At 46.5% G+C, this 18,905-nt stretch overlaps 1 protein-coding gene across 1 annotated transcript in view; it reads right to left on the bottom strand.

Moving 5' to 3' along the window:
• ARID5B (AT-rich interaction domain 5B) overlaps positions 1–18,905 on the bottom strand; it is a 119,070-nt gene that overhangs the window by 89,492 nt on the left and 10,673 nt on the right. Inside the window, exons 3-4 of the mRNA XM_042863137.1 lie at positions 18,629–18,900; positions 9,884–10,109 (exon numbers count right to left, since the gene is read on the bottom strand). Coding sequence (XP_042719071.1) covers positions 9,884–10,109; positions 18,629–18,900 — 498 coding nt within the window. The remainder of the gene's footprint in view (positions 1–9,883; positions 10,110–18,628; positions 18,901–18,905) is intronic.

Here is an 18,905-nt window from a genome sequence, read left to right as displayed (position 1 = left end):
AGAAGGACAGACAAGGCAATGAACCGGGGCTGCTGGAAATGCATACAGGCTCAGTGAGAAGCTGAGTGAGGACCTACTGTTGACACATGCCACAGCCTACACATCACCTTGGAGGCTGACAAGGACTCCATCCTGCTGATGACCACCACACTGTTGTCATGTTTTTGGTCCTGTAATTATCTTTGCTTTGCTTCACCAGCTGGCAAGAGTGGAAAGCCCAGGCTGCATCGCCAGGTCTTGACCCATCTGCGGCTGTCAGGGGGATTAGCACAGCAAGACACAGAATGCAGAGCAGGAACTGTGCTGAGGGTCATCAGCTGAGTCCCTGCCCACTGCAAGGTGCACCACAGCGCTAGGAACGCACCAAGGAAGGTCTAGATGTAAGGCCAGAAGCATCAGTCTCCAAGAAGGATGAGCAGAAACCATAGCTTGGCCAGTAGAGAGACCTCCTGCAACACTAAGGAATGTGGAATTACTGAGCAGACTTGATTTGCCCTACGTTGAACGTGCATATTTTGCTGATGACTTACCAGAAGGCTGAGGCTAGCAGCACAACACAGCTGGCTGGAGGAAGGCACAGGGAGGGGAAGGGTCCTGTGGAACAGGGCTGCAGCCCATCTAATATCGGGATGTGTGAGCAGACACTAAGTACCTGTGGAGGCCCTGTCACCGCCCCGGCTCAGGAAGGCTGGGGACACCAGGCTTCATTACAAACAGGCGACACAGGACATGCTGAAAGCTGAACATGCTCTTGGCCCCAGTTCCTAATTAACTGCTCTTATCAGCCCCAGATCTGGCATCAGAACAGCGAAGCCTCTTTTCCACAGACGGGCTGACAGTCCCAGCCTTCCTGGGCATTTACAACATACTTTCAAAATATATGAGCCCACACTTGAAAAAAACCTGGGACCGGAACATCTGGGCTTCGGTTGTTTCATTTCTCAGTAATAAAAAGCGGAAAAATGATGCAGCTGTGTCTAAAGTTTGGAAACACATTGGCTACCTTGTCGTACTTTACCTATTTCCCTTCACCAGTCTCATTCACGGGATCAAAATGGGACGTGAGGGACCTGGAGGAGGACAAGAGGGAATGTTTCCCACTTCTTTTTTTTTTTTTAATTTCCAATCTGTTATAGGATCCTTGAATTGTACAACACAGGGGGATCCATTCCACTCATGGCACATGTGTGTAACTCCTCCTGGCACTAATGGGAAGGGCAAACATGCTGTGAGACAAGGATCGCTCCCTAATACTGCAGCAGTATGAACAAGGCTGTAAATACACCTCAAGGTTCTGGTAACATTAGAAACCAGACTAGTATCTTTCTCATGGCTTATTATGATATCACCAAATCCCCTCCATGTATTTATAGCCCTGTAATTCAAAATTATTCCAGGTCCATAAATGTTTTTGGCAACTGAATGTAGAACTGACGCTATTATTTCACATATTATGGTACTGTCCGTGAATGTTAAATTTATTTCAGCGGAGGCTCCTGGAGTTCATTCATCAGATATTTTACGCCACTGTTCTTTTAATGATTCATTTATCCTTAGTAATATTTGTATTCTGAAGAGTGGCGTCTCCAGCTGACAGCACAATGCTCTGCTGAATTATCTTCTTCTCTCACAGCATAACAAAGTGGAGCACAGTCAAATTGAAGATGGCCTTTAGTACACTGTCAGAACAATACTGCTTACCGAGCATATCCAGACACATTTCTCAAACCACATGTAATGCTCTGGCTGCCAACATGCTCATAAAGTCATTAACCAGCATCTTAAAATGAGGGTGTGATACATATATTTAAATGTTTAGGAAAATCAAATGTGTGCTCTGCTAGAAGCTTATTTTGAAATTCAGCTTCCACATCTATCAATTATGCAGCAGTGTGCATATGGAAAAATTCACCTTGATTTTTCACAGGCTGCTAAAATATACTCCTGCTAAAATAATACGCATTATCTATCACTAACAGAAGCTTCTTTATATTGTTAAGTATTTGTCCTTCACAATGTAACAGAGAAAGAAAGACCCAAGCTCAAGGTTTACAGCGCCGATGATTCGTTTTTACAAGCAAATTACGATTAGCAATAAAATTAAGGAGGAACTTATTTCACATGGTACAGATTGTACTGAACGAAGTAAACAAAGGTGATGCCGCAATGCTTTCCCATGTAAAACCTACCCAGTTACACGTTTTCTAAACACCAGCTTTCTCTGCCTCCCGTGCCCACAAAGTGCAATCCTGTTAACACACATACTGGGCTTAACCCCTTCCTGCCCAGGAACCCTCAGCTATCAGTGGCCTCACCCACATGCACTGCCATGCCAGCAAAGGCAAGCAGGAACCAACTTAACCACAAGCACTATGCAGTCACAGTATTGACACTTAAGAGTTTTCAAACTGGGTTTAAACAGAGCAAGGATGCCACAGCTGCCCTCTTCCCCTACATAAAAAGGAGTTGAATGGAGTCTGGCTGTCCTCTCTCTCCCAGCACGGGATGGCCTTCCAGCACTGCTGGGTGTAGCAGCACCCATGGAAGGGCCAGAGCATCTCAGCACAGCAGCGTGGGCAGCAAGGGAAGCACTTCAGGGTGGGGTAAGGACAGCTTCCCTCAATGAATGGGGTGCACAAATCAAGACAAACGTGAGGCTTCACTTCCCTGGCTATGGCACAGCAGAATTACAGCCTAAGAGAAGAGCCAGGAGGGAAGAAGAGGATGTCCTCCGACGCACATGACCATATCAAAGCACACTGTAGGCATCGAACCAGCAGTCCAGCCAGCAGACATGGCACCAGGAGGAGAGTGCCAATCACCTCCCTCCGTGGCACTGGGCACGGCACATGCAGGGACTCAAACAATGCAAGTCCCAAACTGGGGCCCTCTGGGATCCAGAAACAATATGGGCAGGGACGGAAGTCAGAGAGAAGGCTAGGGAGGAAAACAGCACCCTCCAAAATCAAAAGTGGGAAAAAAAAAAAAAGAATAAAAGAAGGCAGACTCTGAGATATAGTCAGATGCAAACACGGCTGCGCTGCACCGAGAGGCACACGTTTCCAGTTACTGGAACAAAACCTCATGGTCAGTAAGAATTAAATGCAAGATCCAAAAGTGACTAGAAGGGAAAAAATCCTGGAGAGCAGACACATGTGGGTTATTACACAGCCTGGCAAGGTCAATCTCGGTGCTAAAAACAGACAAAAATAAAAAAAAGCTGTCAAACATTTTTAAAGGGATACTGTCCCACAATGGCTGCCTTTACACTGCCTGTGAATGGCCTTTTTTATCTACTTATTCTGCAGTTGTGTAGGCCTCTGCTGTTCCATGGAGAAGCTGCACCAAGCCCTTATTAATGGGGCAAACTGCTGCATCTTCAGCCTCAGCAGAATGTGGGGCAATTCCTCCAGCTTTGCAACGCACCGAAATTTAACTCTTCCCCCACTGCTGTCCCACAGCAGCAATTTCTTCCATTCCACTTCCAAACCAAAGTGCAGTTGCAGGTGGCTGTGCTCCACAACACTGACAAAGTGCCCCGTCATTCCAGAACATCACTGAAAACACTGACACAGTGACAGCCGCTATCAGCACAGCCTGATAACTGTGTCAGCCTGCTCCTGCTGCAGGAAGCGTGGGGTGAGCTGCCATTTAGGGGCTACACAGAAAAAAGTTACATGGGATTCTGCTTTTTCTCGGCAAGACTTATGCATTTCAAAGACCAAAACACCCACCTCCTCCACTCCCAGCTGCTCTCAGCCCCCTTTCATAGGAGCTCAAAGTCAGGTCAAGATCTGAAATGAAATTCAAATTTTATCTCATTGATAAAGCACACTTGGGAATTTGAAATACATGATGCTAGAATTCCTTTCAAGAGCCACAAGTGGGTGAGGTTCAACACAAGTCAGTGGCAAAAGAAAAGCTTCCATAGCCAGCACCATGTATTGAAGCGTTCACAATACCCTTATACACTTCTGTAATGAAACAGGCTGCCCCCAGAGGAGGGAGGAATGAAGAGCACTTAAATCATCTCTCTCGTGCAGCCACAGGAGGACCAGAAAGCTCAGAAAGGCCCCAGGGACCCTGCCAACCCCTCCGAGGGCAGCAGGGGCTGGGGAGACAGGGAGCACGTGGGGAGGGGGGCCCAAAGGTGCTACAGGGCCACCCAAAATGAAAGTGGGCTCTTATCATGGGACTCTTAGGAGTACACTTGGCCTCCCAACAGCAACACCTGCCAGCATTCAGAAGGCAGTCAGCAGCCTATCAGTTATCCTCATCCAACTGGTTAAGAAGTAAAAAATAAACATTCATCTCACCCTCTTTGTGCAAGGCCAAAGTTGCCTGTCTGCTCAGCACCACAGGTTATTCCTAATGCTAAACACTGAAGGTAAATGGCAACTAAAGCAAAGGGAGGCATATGAGCAGAGGAAGGGCCCCACCCAGCACCCCCCTGCCAAGCACTCCTAGCACTGCCCACAGCCTGCAGGTGCTCTTGATTTGCAGCAGCACTGCTGGCATGTGCTAGGCATGGTCCCTTCCCCAGGAGCCATCTTCTTCCACCCAGGCTGCATGGAGCACGACACCAAGCCAAGTAATTGCCTCATCTGCAGCAAAAGAGCTCTATCAGTTGGGCTGGTGAAAATGAGTAAGAGAGGTCAGTGTGACCCTGGAGACAAAAGCCAACATAGAGCATGCAAAGGCAGAGAGGGGAAAATGGGATAATGGGACACTTACAGGAGCTTGATCAAAATCAAATGGGATTCAGCCAGGACAACAGGGGCAAGAAGGCAAAAAGAAGAGCAAAAAGAGCAGACAAACGAAGCAGGAAAGAGAGTTGGAGGCATGACCCAAAACAGCTGTACTTCAAACGGTCAATCATCAGCCGGTCAGAAATTATTGGATCCAGTTAAGTCAGGCAAGCCTGAATTCAGCAGCACCTGACAATGAACAAGGAAATCTCCAAGAGTGTCTGAATGCAGCTTTACTGCAGATTGTCAGTACCAATAATACTATGGATTGCCTATATTATGTCCTGACAGTCTTCATCTGGAGAAGACGTCCCAATTACAATGGTAAGTGAATTCAGAGGGTCACGCGCTGTTCCCTTTGGTTCTCCCTCGCTGGACCCAAACTAACACACGAAGACTGCACAAAACCCCCTTAGTAAGCACCAGTACTTGCTCATCCCCATCACTAATGCCGTCAGTACAGGAATAGGATAGCCCACAGGGTGCCAGTCATCATCCATACTGGCACGATAAAGCCAGTATTGTCAAATAGACAAATAAAGAGAGGTGACAGGAGCATGAGGACCAAACCCAGTGCTGTGTCAGGACAGACTCATGCCCCACAGGAATGCCCAACGCTGGCTCACAGTGACACAGCTGGGGGCGTGCAGCTCCCACCTCCCCATCCCGCACAGCCACCGCAGCCCAGCCCAAGGCGGCGGGGCCCGCCAGCACTAAACCCAGCCATTTGCCCTCCGTCTCTACTCTCAATTTCAGCTCTGACTCCTCTATCTTTTATTTCTTTTTCTAAAGACACATTTAGAGACGAAACCATTCATAACTGCCTATCCACAGACAGTTTGTGGCAGCATAATTGACAATGAGTCTGCAGCAAAAATGAAAATGCTGTTTTAATAACCTTGGCCTAAAATACATTCTGTTGTATGCCTCAAAGGGTTTCAATGAAAAGTCAACCTGTATAGACATATTTTCTTGGCTTAAACAACAATCCAAAGCATATAAATGTAGTCCAACTATAATGACATATTTATAGGCCAATAAAGCTTACACTGCAGCTTTCATACTTCACTTAAAGGAAGTCTGTAAGAAGCAGTGTTATATAAAATAATTTGAATTTTTGTCAAACTATAGCCCAAGGAATACAAATATGCAACTTTGCCATATTTAACTGATAGTGTTTACATTGCTTAGTTGCTAAAAATTTTGTAAAATGAAATAATCCCTCACTTGGTTACTTCCCACTGGTTTACCAAATATGGATATACAAGTCCATTTATTACAAAGAAAAATCCCCTAAATGATTCTGAAGACAAAAATAAATAACTAGCAACCTTAGTAGTGAATGATTTAATCAGACCAATTCTTCTGGAAAAACAGGTTCTCATGTTCATTATGAATAATACATTCCTGAGCAACTCTATTTTTATATGCTGCATTGTTTTTCTTTATTTTTCCCAACATTTGAAAGAAATATTCAGAAAGCTATGAATAGACTTAAGACATAAACTGCTAGCATTCAATATTGACATATTTGTAGAGAGGGACAGAATGTATAACATAAATAGCTCAAAATGCAGAAATAATTCTTAAAAATAATTTCTCAGGTTGAAATGTTGAAGCTCACAAAAAAAAGCCGTTACAGATCTGCTGTATTTAACTCACTATCTCCTAAGTCCTAAGGAAAAGTTCTGCATAATTCACTAGTGATAAAACAATGGCATTTTATAGAGAAAAACATTACTGGGGAAAAAAAAAAAAAAGAGAAAAGAAAAAAGAAGGAAGGAAAAAAGAAAAAAAGAGAAGAAAAAAAGAGACGAGGGAAAAACAGACTAGGAAAGAGGGAAAGAAAAAATAAGAGAAGAAATTGAGACAGAGCTACATAATTTGAATTAGGGTCAACTCTGAGTTATAGGTGCACAGCTTCTCTGGGTTATGGATTAACCAGCTGTCAACTAATTTTTGTCTAATCAAGTGCCACACAGCATACCATACAATGTAGAAGCTGCTCGTATACCAAGGTTCCACTTTGCCTGGCTATTGTGTAAAGCTGCCCTGCTCCCCAGTAATGTGTTTAATTAAGTACCTTCTCACAGTGCCACTCCCTTGGTTCCGTATCAGTCATGTTTTCATTTCATACAGGTTATTTCACCCTTCACCACTTCTTGGTACTACATGAAACTGATTTTGTTTCTTGTGTAAAGTTTTTTTTAAAGACTTTAATAGGGATATAATTTCCTATTACCCTCTACAGCTTGGTCCAAAAACATCTAGTAAGAAAACTTTCAGAATCAACTTAATTTTACAGGATTTTTCTGTAATGGAAACATGCTATTTTATAGGAAAAAAAGGGGATCCAGACGATCACTTTGTTTATCTATGCCTTTTCAACACCTGGTTCAGCAGCTTCCTTGTCTACAGCCAGGGTTAAACACGGATATCACCAGCAGCTTTGTGTATGGCCTGCCAGATTAGTGCAAGAACGGATCTGTTGCTTTCAGACCTTCCATACAATGCTGCCCCACTGCAGCATCGTGAAGAACCTCTCTGCAAAACGTCTGAATGGGCACAGCACGGAGAGTCTGACCAGAAGGGGAACAGAACTGTGGGAGTGGGAAGCCACTGACACGCAGGAGGTGACCACTCCACTTGGGCTGACTGACTTTGCTAAGGCGACTGTGCTGATGCTCACAGCTGAGGGACCTTCACACAACAGCCCACCACACTCACAGTTTAGAGCAGTGCATTCAGACAACAGCTACCCCACTGCATTGTGCGGGAGACCTCATGCATAAGTTACTGCTAGTAAAACTTTGATCACTGCAGCTGAGCATTGCTACGACACTGGCAAGATGTTCAGTATTGGAAAAGGTCTGCGGGCACATGCCCTAATAGGCAGTAAAACTGCCATTTTGACAGCAGAGAACATACAGCACAGGCAGCTGAAATCCCCATGCCCTGGATGCTGAGCATTATGTTATTGCCTTTACCCAGAGCTGGAGAGATGGCAGTTCTCAGAGCGCAGAATTAAACCTGCTGACCACACCAAATGAGAAGTAAATGTTCTTCACTGGTGGGGCAACACCAGAGCTCACAGGCAGCTTTCAGGATGCAGGGCTGCCACACAGCGAAGATCACTTTTCTGAGTTTTTCTCAGATCTTGGAAGAAAAATATCCTTAAATTCTTGAGCTTTACCAGCAGTTAAAAATATCCTTATTATTAGATTAAGAAGTTTCTTGGATTGCATTTCACAGGCTAGATCAGTTATCTATCAACATGCCTGACACTACAAGTCCTACTGAACCCTTGGCTTCACTACTCCTGTCACCCAGTTGTGATGAAGAAAACAGTGATCACAGTCAAACATTAGCCAAAATACCCTTTTCTACTTTAAAAAATAATTTAAAAAAAGGCCTAACAATAAAGCCAGAGCCACTGACCAAAAATAAGCAACATTAGAACGTAGGTTAACAAAATTACAGCATATACTTTAGATTCCATAAGCATTTAAAGTATAACCCCTACTTTCAAAGGCTTAACATGCAACTATAAGCTTTAGGCTTAAAGATAATTTTCTTTGGCTCCTAGGGCAGATAACAGCAATTTCGCAACTTACCACAAGGGTCTTCTTGATTGTTAAAGACAAAACCAAGAAAATATTAACCCACAACAGCTCTGTCTGAGAAACATTAAATTTCTTTTAACACAACAAACAAACACAAATAAGTGCAGTGTGTAAAGCAGATGCCAGGGCAATAGCAGAGAAAACCACTGCACGTAATCATAAACTAGAAGAAACCACACACAAAAGCCAAGGAAAAGAGAAAGAACTGCATAGGTCTTTTGTTTGTTTGCTTGTTGTTGTTTTTGGTTTTTTTCTGCTGGAGAAGTAATGAAAAATAAGATCATCTTCCAGTCGTACTTTAATCTTCCAACCTACACATCTAATGGTGAATGTGAGATTGACAAAATCACTTCACCGTTTGGTAAGATCAGAAAAACAAGATGCAGAAGATAAATCCTCCAAGACAAATCTACAGCACAGTGTAACTTGGCTTTGGTGCCAACACAGTCATTCTATTAAGACACTGAATCTGGCCTCTTATCTCCTATTCACGTGGTTTCAAAAGCATTTCCTCACATGCAACAGCCTTAATTTTTAATTTCTTACCTTCCAACTCCTTACATCCTGAATTTGTCTTTAAACTTGGAACATTTGTTAAAAGTTTGGTGCAGCAGAAAAACGTTCCTGAGATGACAGCTATTACGCATCTAAAGTACTAACACCACAAAAAGGAACGTTTACCAACAGGAAACCTAACTCCTTTGGACCCTGGATCCCCAACACAATTTCAAAGGTCTGATTCATCACAGAGATACAAAAGCAGGCCCAGAGCCGCAATCCTGTTTGCAACCATCCAAAGTATCAGAGGTAGCACCTCTCTCCATAGCAACAGCCAGAAAAAGAAAACATGTCTGCCAAGTGCAAACTACATCCAGAGAACAGAAGGGCACTCGCTGGAGGCCTAAGCTGTACAGTAACATCGAAGATTACAACAAAACACACCAGGTTCAAAAGAAAACACACCAGGTTACAGCGTAGTCTCCAAGGAAATAGTGGACATTTCCTTACCAAAGCTGATCCTACAGAGACAGGATAAGCACTAGAAACAGGTGAGACCTTGAGCTTCCAAAAAGGTGAGACAAAAACCGAAAGGCCTTCAGTCTCCCCTTCCATGTGGAGGAGGCCTAGCGAAGATGTGGCACATTCTTTTTCCCATTGTGCACAATTTTCATCTGATCCCAAGGCCTGCACAGCCCCAGGGAAAACCCCTGACGATTTATTGTGCTTCCATCTTCAGGATTTGAGCCTTACGGTTAAGCTATATTTCTATATAGCAGACAGGTAGCACAGAGTTACATCATGCTCATCTCCAGGAAGCCAAGATGCAGAGTGACCAAGCCTGCAGTGAGCTCACCACCACTCCTACCCGTCCAGCTGGGACACCTCACCACCACACCTGTGCCCAAAGTGCAGACATACCTTGGGAACTGGCAACAGTTAGGCAGACTTCATCTGCGACTGAAGCAAGTCAAACAGAGGCCCTCCCCAGGGCAGAAAGCAAGGGACACTTACCAAGGTCAGCCTTCTCCTTCAGGATGTCTTTGAAGTTCAAGCCGCTATTGAGTGTGGATTGTCTGTATCTCATCAAGGCCTCCTTCTGCCCATTCTTTCCCACATCCATCGGCTTTACCGGCTCAGCCCGGAAACCACACTTCCACTTGGAGAAATCGGACTGGGCCCATTTTGCCAAGTCTTCAAGCTTCACAGTGACTTTCTCTGAAACAGCAATAACTTCATCCTGCAAGAAGCAGTCAAATAAGAATACATGTCATGCAAGGCTCCACAGTGGCTGATAAACTCTTAACGCCAACCACCCCCAACAGGCTGTTGGAAAAGTCTGTCCTGTTGTTGGCAGATTGATTTTCCTGTGATGCAGAATATCTCGTACTTCATTATTCCTCCTACCACCTAGTAGGAAATATTAGTTGTTTATGCAAAGCAAATACAATGTAAAGAGAATTTCTAAGACCAGGGCAATGATCCTAAAAGGCATGTGAAATACAGGTTGCCAAAGCACATTCTGCATAACCGAAAGCCTTGAGGGAAAGTTTGTTTTTTAGGTGCAATTAGCTGCAAATGTAAAAATTCATGGCTGGATGACTAATGGTTATAGCTAGTCCTGAAATAAATGGACTAAGTAAATCTCAGATTCTTGGAACTCTGACTCACCAGAAAATTCCTGTGTTTATGGTACATTTTCCCTTGGCTTACACACAAATACTGAATTTAACTTTTGTCCTAAAAATTAAATAAAACTGTGATGTAATCCCAAAAGAAATACTACATAAATGTTATGTGCTTCCCACCAAAAGAAACTTGCACATTCTCATGTTTCTAAAAACCCTTTTCAAGATCAGAAGAGAACTGTAATTTTTTTCCCTTCTTAAACATACATTCTAAGAAAAGCACTTAAACCTAGTTTAGCCTCCAGAACATATACTTGAATTAAACAGCTCTAATTGCTGAATTTTATCCTTCCAGGAAACAATCAACTCCTCTCAGTTGCGATGAATAAGCAGAATGTTTTAAGCTGACTGTAGTAAGCACGGGCTCCAGAAAGCCTCAAAAAATAAACAAACATACATACATAAATATCCAGGAAGATACACTCCAGATTTTTGTAGTTAAAATAGCAGAAATAATTTATGTTGTAATGAGAGCTGGCTGCCCACCACACCTTGCACTCTGTACATTTCTACTGCTAAGTAAGGTTACAGGTTCTTGAAATAAATAAACCAGAATCCAATTTTCCCCCAAATAAACAGAAGTATTTGCAAAAGGGAGAGGAATTCTTTCAGTTATTAAACAAAGAAAAAAGCACGATTGATTCTCTTTGTGTGTATGTTTTTTTTTTCCCCACTGAACAAATTCCTCAGGAAATAAAATACTGTTCAATAGAAAAATAAAAATAAAAATAAAAAAAGAACAAAAAAAGCTGTATTGTGATAAATTAGACACAACACAAAACAAAACATGAAGGATCTCTTAAAAAAGCAGACCTGATATTCCACTCTCTCATATAATACCAAATTCCTTCATAAGCAGGCGCCTTCATTACATTTACTGCAATAACATGTATTTGGTGAGAAACGAAAGGCATGCTAAGCAAGCTTGTAATAAAATCTTTCCCTTTTATCACTGCACAGTATAAGAGCTTCCCCTGAACAACAAACAATAGCGGTGATGTTTTAAATCTCTGTTTATGACAGACGTCAATACTTTGTAAACAAGCGTTGTGTACTACAAAGTACAATTTCAATGGATGGTTTCACCCAATTTCATTACACCATTCCCTTGAAATTAAGAAAAAAAAAAGCTTAGTTGCTGTGTATTTTATAGCTATTACATGGTGACTAGTAAATGTCAGGATGAAAAACATACACATGTATCTATCTTAGCCTGCCTGCAGACGGTCCAGGCAGCCTGTGGATAAACCCTCCTTCAGGACGCTGTGTACAGCCACCGCACCATGCTGAACGCTCAACACCAGAGGCATATAGCAGCACTTTTAATAAGAACCTGACTTGGAGATCAGACATGTTTTTGGTTAAAATATTATTTTCCAAATAGCTCTCATGATCGAATGATTATGATTTCAATTACTAGTTTCTTCATATCCTTTCCAAGAACTGTTATGACTAATACTGGCTGGCATACAAAGTAAGCTGAGCAGACAATTTATTAACCAAAAGAAAAGTACAATCACTATTACATCATCAATGAACAAACTTGTTTTTGATAATACAACCTTCACACACATGCACATGATGTGTACAAGGGAGGCAAACAAAAAGGAGAGAAAAGAAGTCCAATGCTGAAGGGTGCCGGGGTGGTCGTCCTTCACAAAATGGCGCTGAGTGCCTGCGCACAGCATGAAGGGCTCACAACAAGGCTGGAGGACAGGCTGCCCCACCACCTTGACACAGCCACATCCACAAGGATGGCAGGGCCCTGTCTGTGGCAGCTCCATCCCTAGGGCCCCAAATGGGCAGGGATACCTGGGAAGAGCGGCTGGCCTCCGGCCTCAGGTCCTGTGGCCAGGCCTCAGGCGGCCATAATGGCGGCCTGTGCCCCAGGCTGCTGGCCAGCAGGGCCTGCCTGTGCCTGCCCACATCAGAACCCCTAACACTGAGCTGCTCCTGATGCTGAAGCCACTGCCTGGTCCTCCTACTTGTGTGAGGCCCAGGCAGCTCCAGGGCAGGCCGTTTTCCACAGGTGCTTTGCTAACACAAGAGATTACCAGCCATAACAGAGGTCACTCACTGCTGCAACCCCTTGCTGTGTCTACACGTCTTGCTACCCTTCCACGTCCCCTAAGCAGCCCTCCTGAGCACTGTGCTCAGATCTGAACAGGGAATGGCATGCAGCTCATCAGACGTGTCCCTCCCTCACCATCCGACTCACCAACAGCCACACACTCACCTCTGCAGCCAGTCTAGAGGAGCCCTTTCAATGAGATGACAAAGGCATACAGATGTTAAATAAATAAAAACCAGGTACGCAGTGACACATGACTAACAAACCTTTAGAAGATTAAAGAAATCTGCTGTATAGCCTTCATGTCATTCATAATTATATCTCTGTGTAAACATGAAAAACCACCCATGTCGCATCCACTGCATATATATATATAAACAAAAATCAACTCGTGTATTAGCTGTGCTCTGAAGTTATATGTTTGTGAGGTCTCCATTGCCTGAAAAGTCTTTAATTGCACTTTTTTCCTGCTACACCAAAATGAAGTTTACTAGGGGAAATGGCGAGTGGTGATTCCAGTTCTACTCAGGAGTGGGACTTATCTTGGGTGCCCCTGACAGACACTGGTGCCCAGTGGGAACCTCATTCCTGGCCACATAGTTGTTTAATCACGAAATAAATACTGACTACAGAAATAGGCACTTTTCCCTCTGTTTCCATAAAAGTAAGCATCTAGTGAGCCTGCCATTGCAGCATATTTTATAGGGCTCCCGAGCAAAGCAGAATACTTCCACTTCTCAAGTGGAAAATGGAGTGATGGTTAAGAAAAGGTGCTAATGCAAACCCTCCTTATCCTTCCCTTGTTCCTGAACGACGCAATCAGATCAGCATTTTCAGAAAAGAAATACAGGGAGAAAGGGACAGTATCTTCTTGAGAGCCGTTATGCTTAAATATTATGTCACTGTTGTCTAAGCAACCATCACGGCTCCTGCAAGCACAGACCGCTGTATTGCCTGACTCAGCAGATGGCTGGAATACTTACATTCAATGAAAGAGGTCAGGTAGTTAGAAGAGCTTAAAGCGGATAATTATTTTTTAGAAGAAATATTAACTCTTACAAGGCAGGGAGTCACAGGGCACCGCAGGGGGGTTGCACATCTCGACCCCACACCCGCATATGCTACATCACAACTTCTCACTCACTTCCAATAATGAGGCAAGATTTGTATTTTAGAGACGCCAAAGCAGCCTTAAAAGAATTACGGCAACTGAGATATCTCAAAATTTTGACGTGCTGAGACTGTTTTCACTCCAGTGCTTCCAGAGGTCATTTAAGGAATTCTGGAGGGCAAGAGCGATCCGAACACCTGCTTGGCTGTCTCCTAACATCAAATATGCGGCCTGGAGAGAAAGGGGAGACGCACTGTAAAAACTCTTGCCAACAATTACAGGAGACACCGCATGTCATTTATCTGATCAGTATGATTTGCTTTGGAAAACATCTTCAGCCTTTTTACAGAAACCTTTAGCACAGCAGATAGCTGGGGATGCATATTTTACAACCCAGTACATTGCTGATGAAAACACATTCATCCACAGGAGCAAAAAAAATACAGTGTGACTCTTGCAGGCTGCATTCACTGCAGATAATAGAACTGCGTATTTCATTGGGACATAATGGCCCCCTATTATTTCAGGGGTTTTTGTTTGTTTGTTTTTAAGTTTTCCACAATGTAGGTGAAAACATCCTTTACGTAACTCGCACAACACCACTGCCTGCCCCAGAGTCCTGGCACTGTGATTTCTGCCAGGCACAGATGATTACTCCTATTCCGCAGATGGGATCACTGAGTCACAGAAAGGTGCATAAGAAGATCCCATGTGTGGCTTGGGCAGGTTAAAATTTCCTTTCCCTTTTCCCTGGTCTGAGTGCCTTGGGTAGTAATGTATCCCCATGCCTAGGCTAGATGGAAGCGTCCTGCCAGATGCTGGGCTAGCAGCTCTGGAGGTGCTGGTGTGCAGGGAGCCACAGTGACCAGCAAGCACTTTGCACCCACAGACCCCAGGGAGAGCCAGAAAAGGGAGATGTGCGTGATCCAGGAATCCATCTGGCACATAGGAGAATTTGGAAGAGACCAAAGCAGAACCTCTTGTCTGTTAATCTTTTGCTAATTACTTTAAAGGGCTGTAATGATCTCATTAAACACAGGTGACAGGTATTTCTTCAGCCTCCTGCACTGTTTCCCCAGACTGTGCGCAGCCCTACGAGGCTGCCTGAAGATCCCTCTGATGATGAATGTTGGGTCCCACCCGCTAGTTTTGCCCAAGACCAAACAGAACAGATCAAAACAGAGGGCCAAGCTGAAGCCCCACAAGCTGCAATCCCCTCTGTGTCTGTGTAGCTCAGTATTTCCAAAGTGAGACATGCAGAGAGTCCTGGGGTAGGGCACACTGCACCGCAGTGGGATGTGCAGTGGGGTTCTGGTCCACCTGGTCCAGGAACCAGGTGGTGACGGACTCCTCAGGGCAATGGCTGTGAGCAGCCAGACCTGGCATTTCTACTGCCTGCTTCCTCCTCTATTTCTTTTTCTTCCCTCTCGCTGCTCCTGAGCAGAGGTTCAAATTGAATTTATATCTGTCACTGCAGATAGAAGTCCTGACCAAAGAGAGAATAGGCTTCAGTCAAAATGTTTTCCCATCAGATAGCTCGCGGACCTCGAAGAGTTGTTTCAGTTCAGGCAAGTTGACAAGCAATTCATTCCTAATTTTGCCTACTACAGTTACAGTACGAAGAGCTTTCCTTGTAGATTACATAATTATATTTTTCTTAACAGGGAGTACATTGCATTAGCAGGTTTAAATTATGCAAGCTTATTCTTTTGTCTTTTGTTGTATTGTGTTCTATTGTACTGGTAAAACAATATGTGCTTTAATTAGCAAATATCTGTAAATAATTTACTTGCTTTTCATGCAGCAGAACAATGGAGCCAATTTTCACATACATCCACTGAGCATGTCTAGTGGGTTTCTTGCCAGAATCTTCCATTGTTCCATATCTGTATCAATCTGCCCATCATTAGCAGCTAACGTTCAACAAATCTGAAAGAAATCAAAGTTTCAGCCCCCAGGAGCACTCCTCAGCCCCTGAAACTCAGGCTGCACTTTGCAAATGAAGATTAGAATATCTAGTAAATGAAAACAAACTATTTTATTATCTGCATAACCCTGGCACCTTCACGTAGAAACATGGACGCCTGCCAAGCACTAAGGTCACTGGATTAATGCCATCAAATGCCGATGTTCATCTGACCTCCTGACTTCTTTTCAGCTACAAATAAAAAGCTCAACTTGGTGTGACGCCACGCATCACGCACGCATCCTGCCTCGGCAGGGTTAAATCTGAGCGTGAACCCACACACACACACATGCACACACACACAAAGCAAAAAGCTCTTAAATCAAGAGTGGATGACTGTTCTGAGACTTAAGGCATTGTTATTTTGAATGCGAATGAAAGGGCCAGAACAAGCACTGCAAGAATATTTCAATTATGTATTTCCCAGAACTGCATCTCTGAGCAACTGATGCAAATATTGCTCCCATAACAGCAGAACTTCTTCCTGCACAGAGGCGTAGGGCGCGTGAATCAGAGGGTACTTCTATATTGTACGCATATTGCTGCAATATTATTAAAAATGCAGAATGTATGTACGTGTGGCTCTCCTGAGCAATACAGTAATTATGATTAAGGGACAAGCGGCACAAAAAGAGCCGATTTATCTTACTTGTGCTTAGGAATACTATTGTGTAACTAAGCAACTAAAGACAAAATATAGTCTAATTAATTCACTCCTATGCTTATTTAAAAGACACAATTAGAACATTTTTATTTTCCAGCCTGCGCACTATCTCAGCACGCTTGAGGGTGTACCATGTGAGGCCCATTACTCTCTGAAGACAAGAGTTTAATGTTCAGTTCCACAGATCAGACTGGGAACAGCCACTTCAGGGAGCAGAGTTTCCACAGCCCAAACTGGGAAATGAAGGGAGGAACACAGAAACGTGCTGGGAGGGCTCTGCCTCGAGCGGCCCATCGCACCCAGAAACTGTGGCTAATGGCGAGCAACATGTGCTCCTCCCTGACACTGCTGCCCTCTTCCCTGCCAGCATACACTGCTGGTGGTGAGAGGTAAAAATATGCACAGTGGATGTGCAGTTACCAAACCTGCAGCATTCTATGACAAATACCATTTCTCCAGCACCGCTATGACGGTGTGCTTGATTTTTCAAAGCTGAATTAATCCAAGCGAGTGTACAGCAGGGGCTGACGCTATAAGCATGATTTTCAGGGCACCTTTTAATGTCCGTGAGCCATGTCTGAGCCATGCCATCACCGCCGTGCTGATGGGGACAAGCGTGGTGCACACGCTGGGACCGGGCAGCTCCCACCCATGCCATCCTGCTGAGCCCCTCACCACAGGGGGGGGGGCCGAGGATGAACCTGCAGCACCTCTGCTCCCTGGGAGAATCTCTCCAGCAGTTCTAGATGGCATGCATGCATGGAGTGACTTCTGTTTTTTTTTTTCCCCAATTAGTCTGAAAATGCAAAATATTGCAAGGGAAATAATTACAGGAAATCAGCTCTCTCCTCTCCTCCGCATGAGCAATGCTTGCTCATGTAAATTACTTGCATGAGTAAGGATTATTCGCAAGGCGAAAAGCATTGCATCAGAGCCCGGTTTGGGAGCGCAGCTGAGACCAACACGAGCTCGTAGTAAACTCGGGCCCTGATGAATGGGCGCCGGGCGGGCTCCCGCGGGTGGCCCAGCGGGGCGGGGGCAGCGGCAGTGACGGTGCGGGGCGACGCAGAGCGTCACATGGCACCGAATGCACCGGGCCAGCGCCGGCTGGGGCTTTTTAGGAACTACGCCTCGCAGCCAACGCCGGCCTGGATTTGATGAGAGCCGGCTTCAATACCTATTTTCAGCCCTGCCTAATGAATGCCAACAGCTTTGCCACACGACAACATAAAACGTGACGGGCGCTTAGCCCTGGAAGCCCTTCTGCCGGGATCCATCCCTCTGCGGCCCCACTCTGCCCGCGGGGCAGGGGGCTGTGGACCGGGGATGCAACCCCATACCGGCACTTTTGGGACCCGGGCGGGACCCCGACCCCGAGCATCCTCGGGCCTTAAAGCAGGGGCGAAGTTCCCACCGCGGCAGCTGATCCCTCCGCAGGTGACTCCGCGGTGGGACAGGCATCGCGGTGGCACCGCGGCTACGCATCTCGTTCGACCCTTGCGCCGGGGACTATGCTTAAATCCGTTGCAACGAAATCGGCCTCTACGTCCACGCATCGCCGATGGGCTCCGGCGAGCGGTGCCATCGGACGCTCCCGAGCAGCAGCGGCCCCGCGCCTCCCCGTAACCCCACGGCAGCGCACATTCCCCCCCCCCCCCCACCCCAGCCCGCATCCTCCGCCGGCCCGGCCCGCTCGGGGCTGTCACACGGCGGGCAGCGGCCGTCCCTGTACGCACGGACGCGGGGCGCGCGGCGGCTCGCGGGGCGCTCGGTTGCCCCCTCCAGGCCCGGCCCGGCCCCGCCGCAGCGCTCTGCTCGCGGACGAGGGCGCGGAGCCGGGACAGCGCCGCGCAAAGTTTCTGCCCTCTCCGCGTCCGGCGCGGCACCGAGATCGCGGGACGCGGGTCCTCCCGGTGCCGCGCTCCGAGTGGGAAACCGTCCGCACGGGGCTGAGCGGCGCGGGTGCCACCCTGCCGGAGCCCGGCGGCATGCGCCGCGCGGCACCGGCGGCGTTCGCACGTACCAACGCGCACAGCCGCGCGCCGGGCGCTCCCGCACCGCCCCGCAGGGACCCATCCCGGGGCGCTAATACCGCGCGGTGCGTGACAGCCGCGCGCCCCCCCCCCCCTCCCGCACGCGCGCAGCCCCGGGCACCGCGCCCCCCGCCCGCCACCGCCCCCCGTCCCGTCCCGTCCCGTCCCGCCGCCCCGCACGCAGCCCCGCACGCAGGTGGGCCGGGGCCGGCGCCGCGGTTCCCACCTCGCCGTGGTCACTGGTCCGGCCCTGCGGGGTGTCCTCGGGGAGAAAGTAAAGTTTGGCGCTGGAGAGAAGTTGCCGGCTGGTGCGCTCCTCCCAGAGCAGCTGCAGCTCCGCGATGCAGGCGGGCTCCTCCGCGCGGCACCGCACGAAGAAGAAGTCGCCGAGGGAGAGGACCCGCGCCCGGCCGCCGCCGCGGCGCTGGAAGCGGAACGCCCGGTAGAAGACGTAGGGGCCGTGCGAGCCGCACGGGGCGCCGACCCACTGCGGGGAACAACAA

This window comes from Lagopus leucura, unplaced genomic scaffold (genome assembly GCF_019238085.1).
Source record: "Lagopus leucura isolate 7727_CA_CO unplaced genomic scaffold, USGS_WTPT01 Super-Scaffold_739, whole genome shotgun sequence".
NCBI lineage: Eukaryota > Metazoa > Chordata > Aves > Galliformes > Phasianidae > Lagopus > Lagopus leucura.
This window is presented reverse-complemented; position numbering and strand designations above follow the sequence as displayed.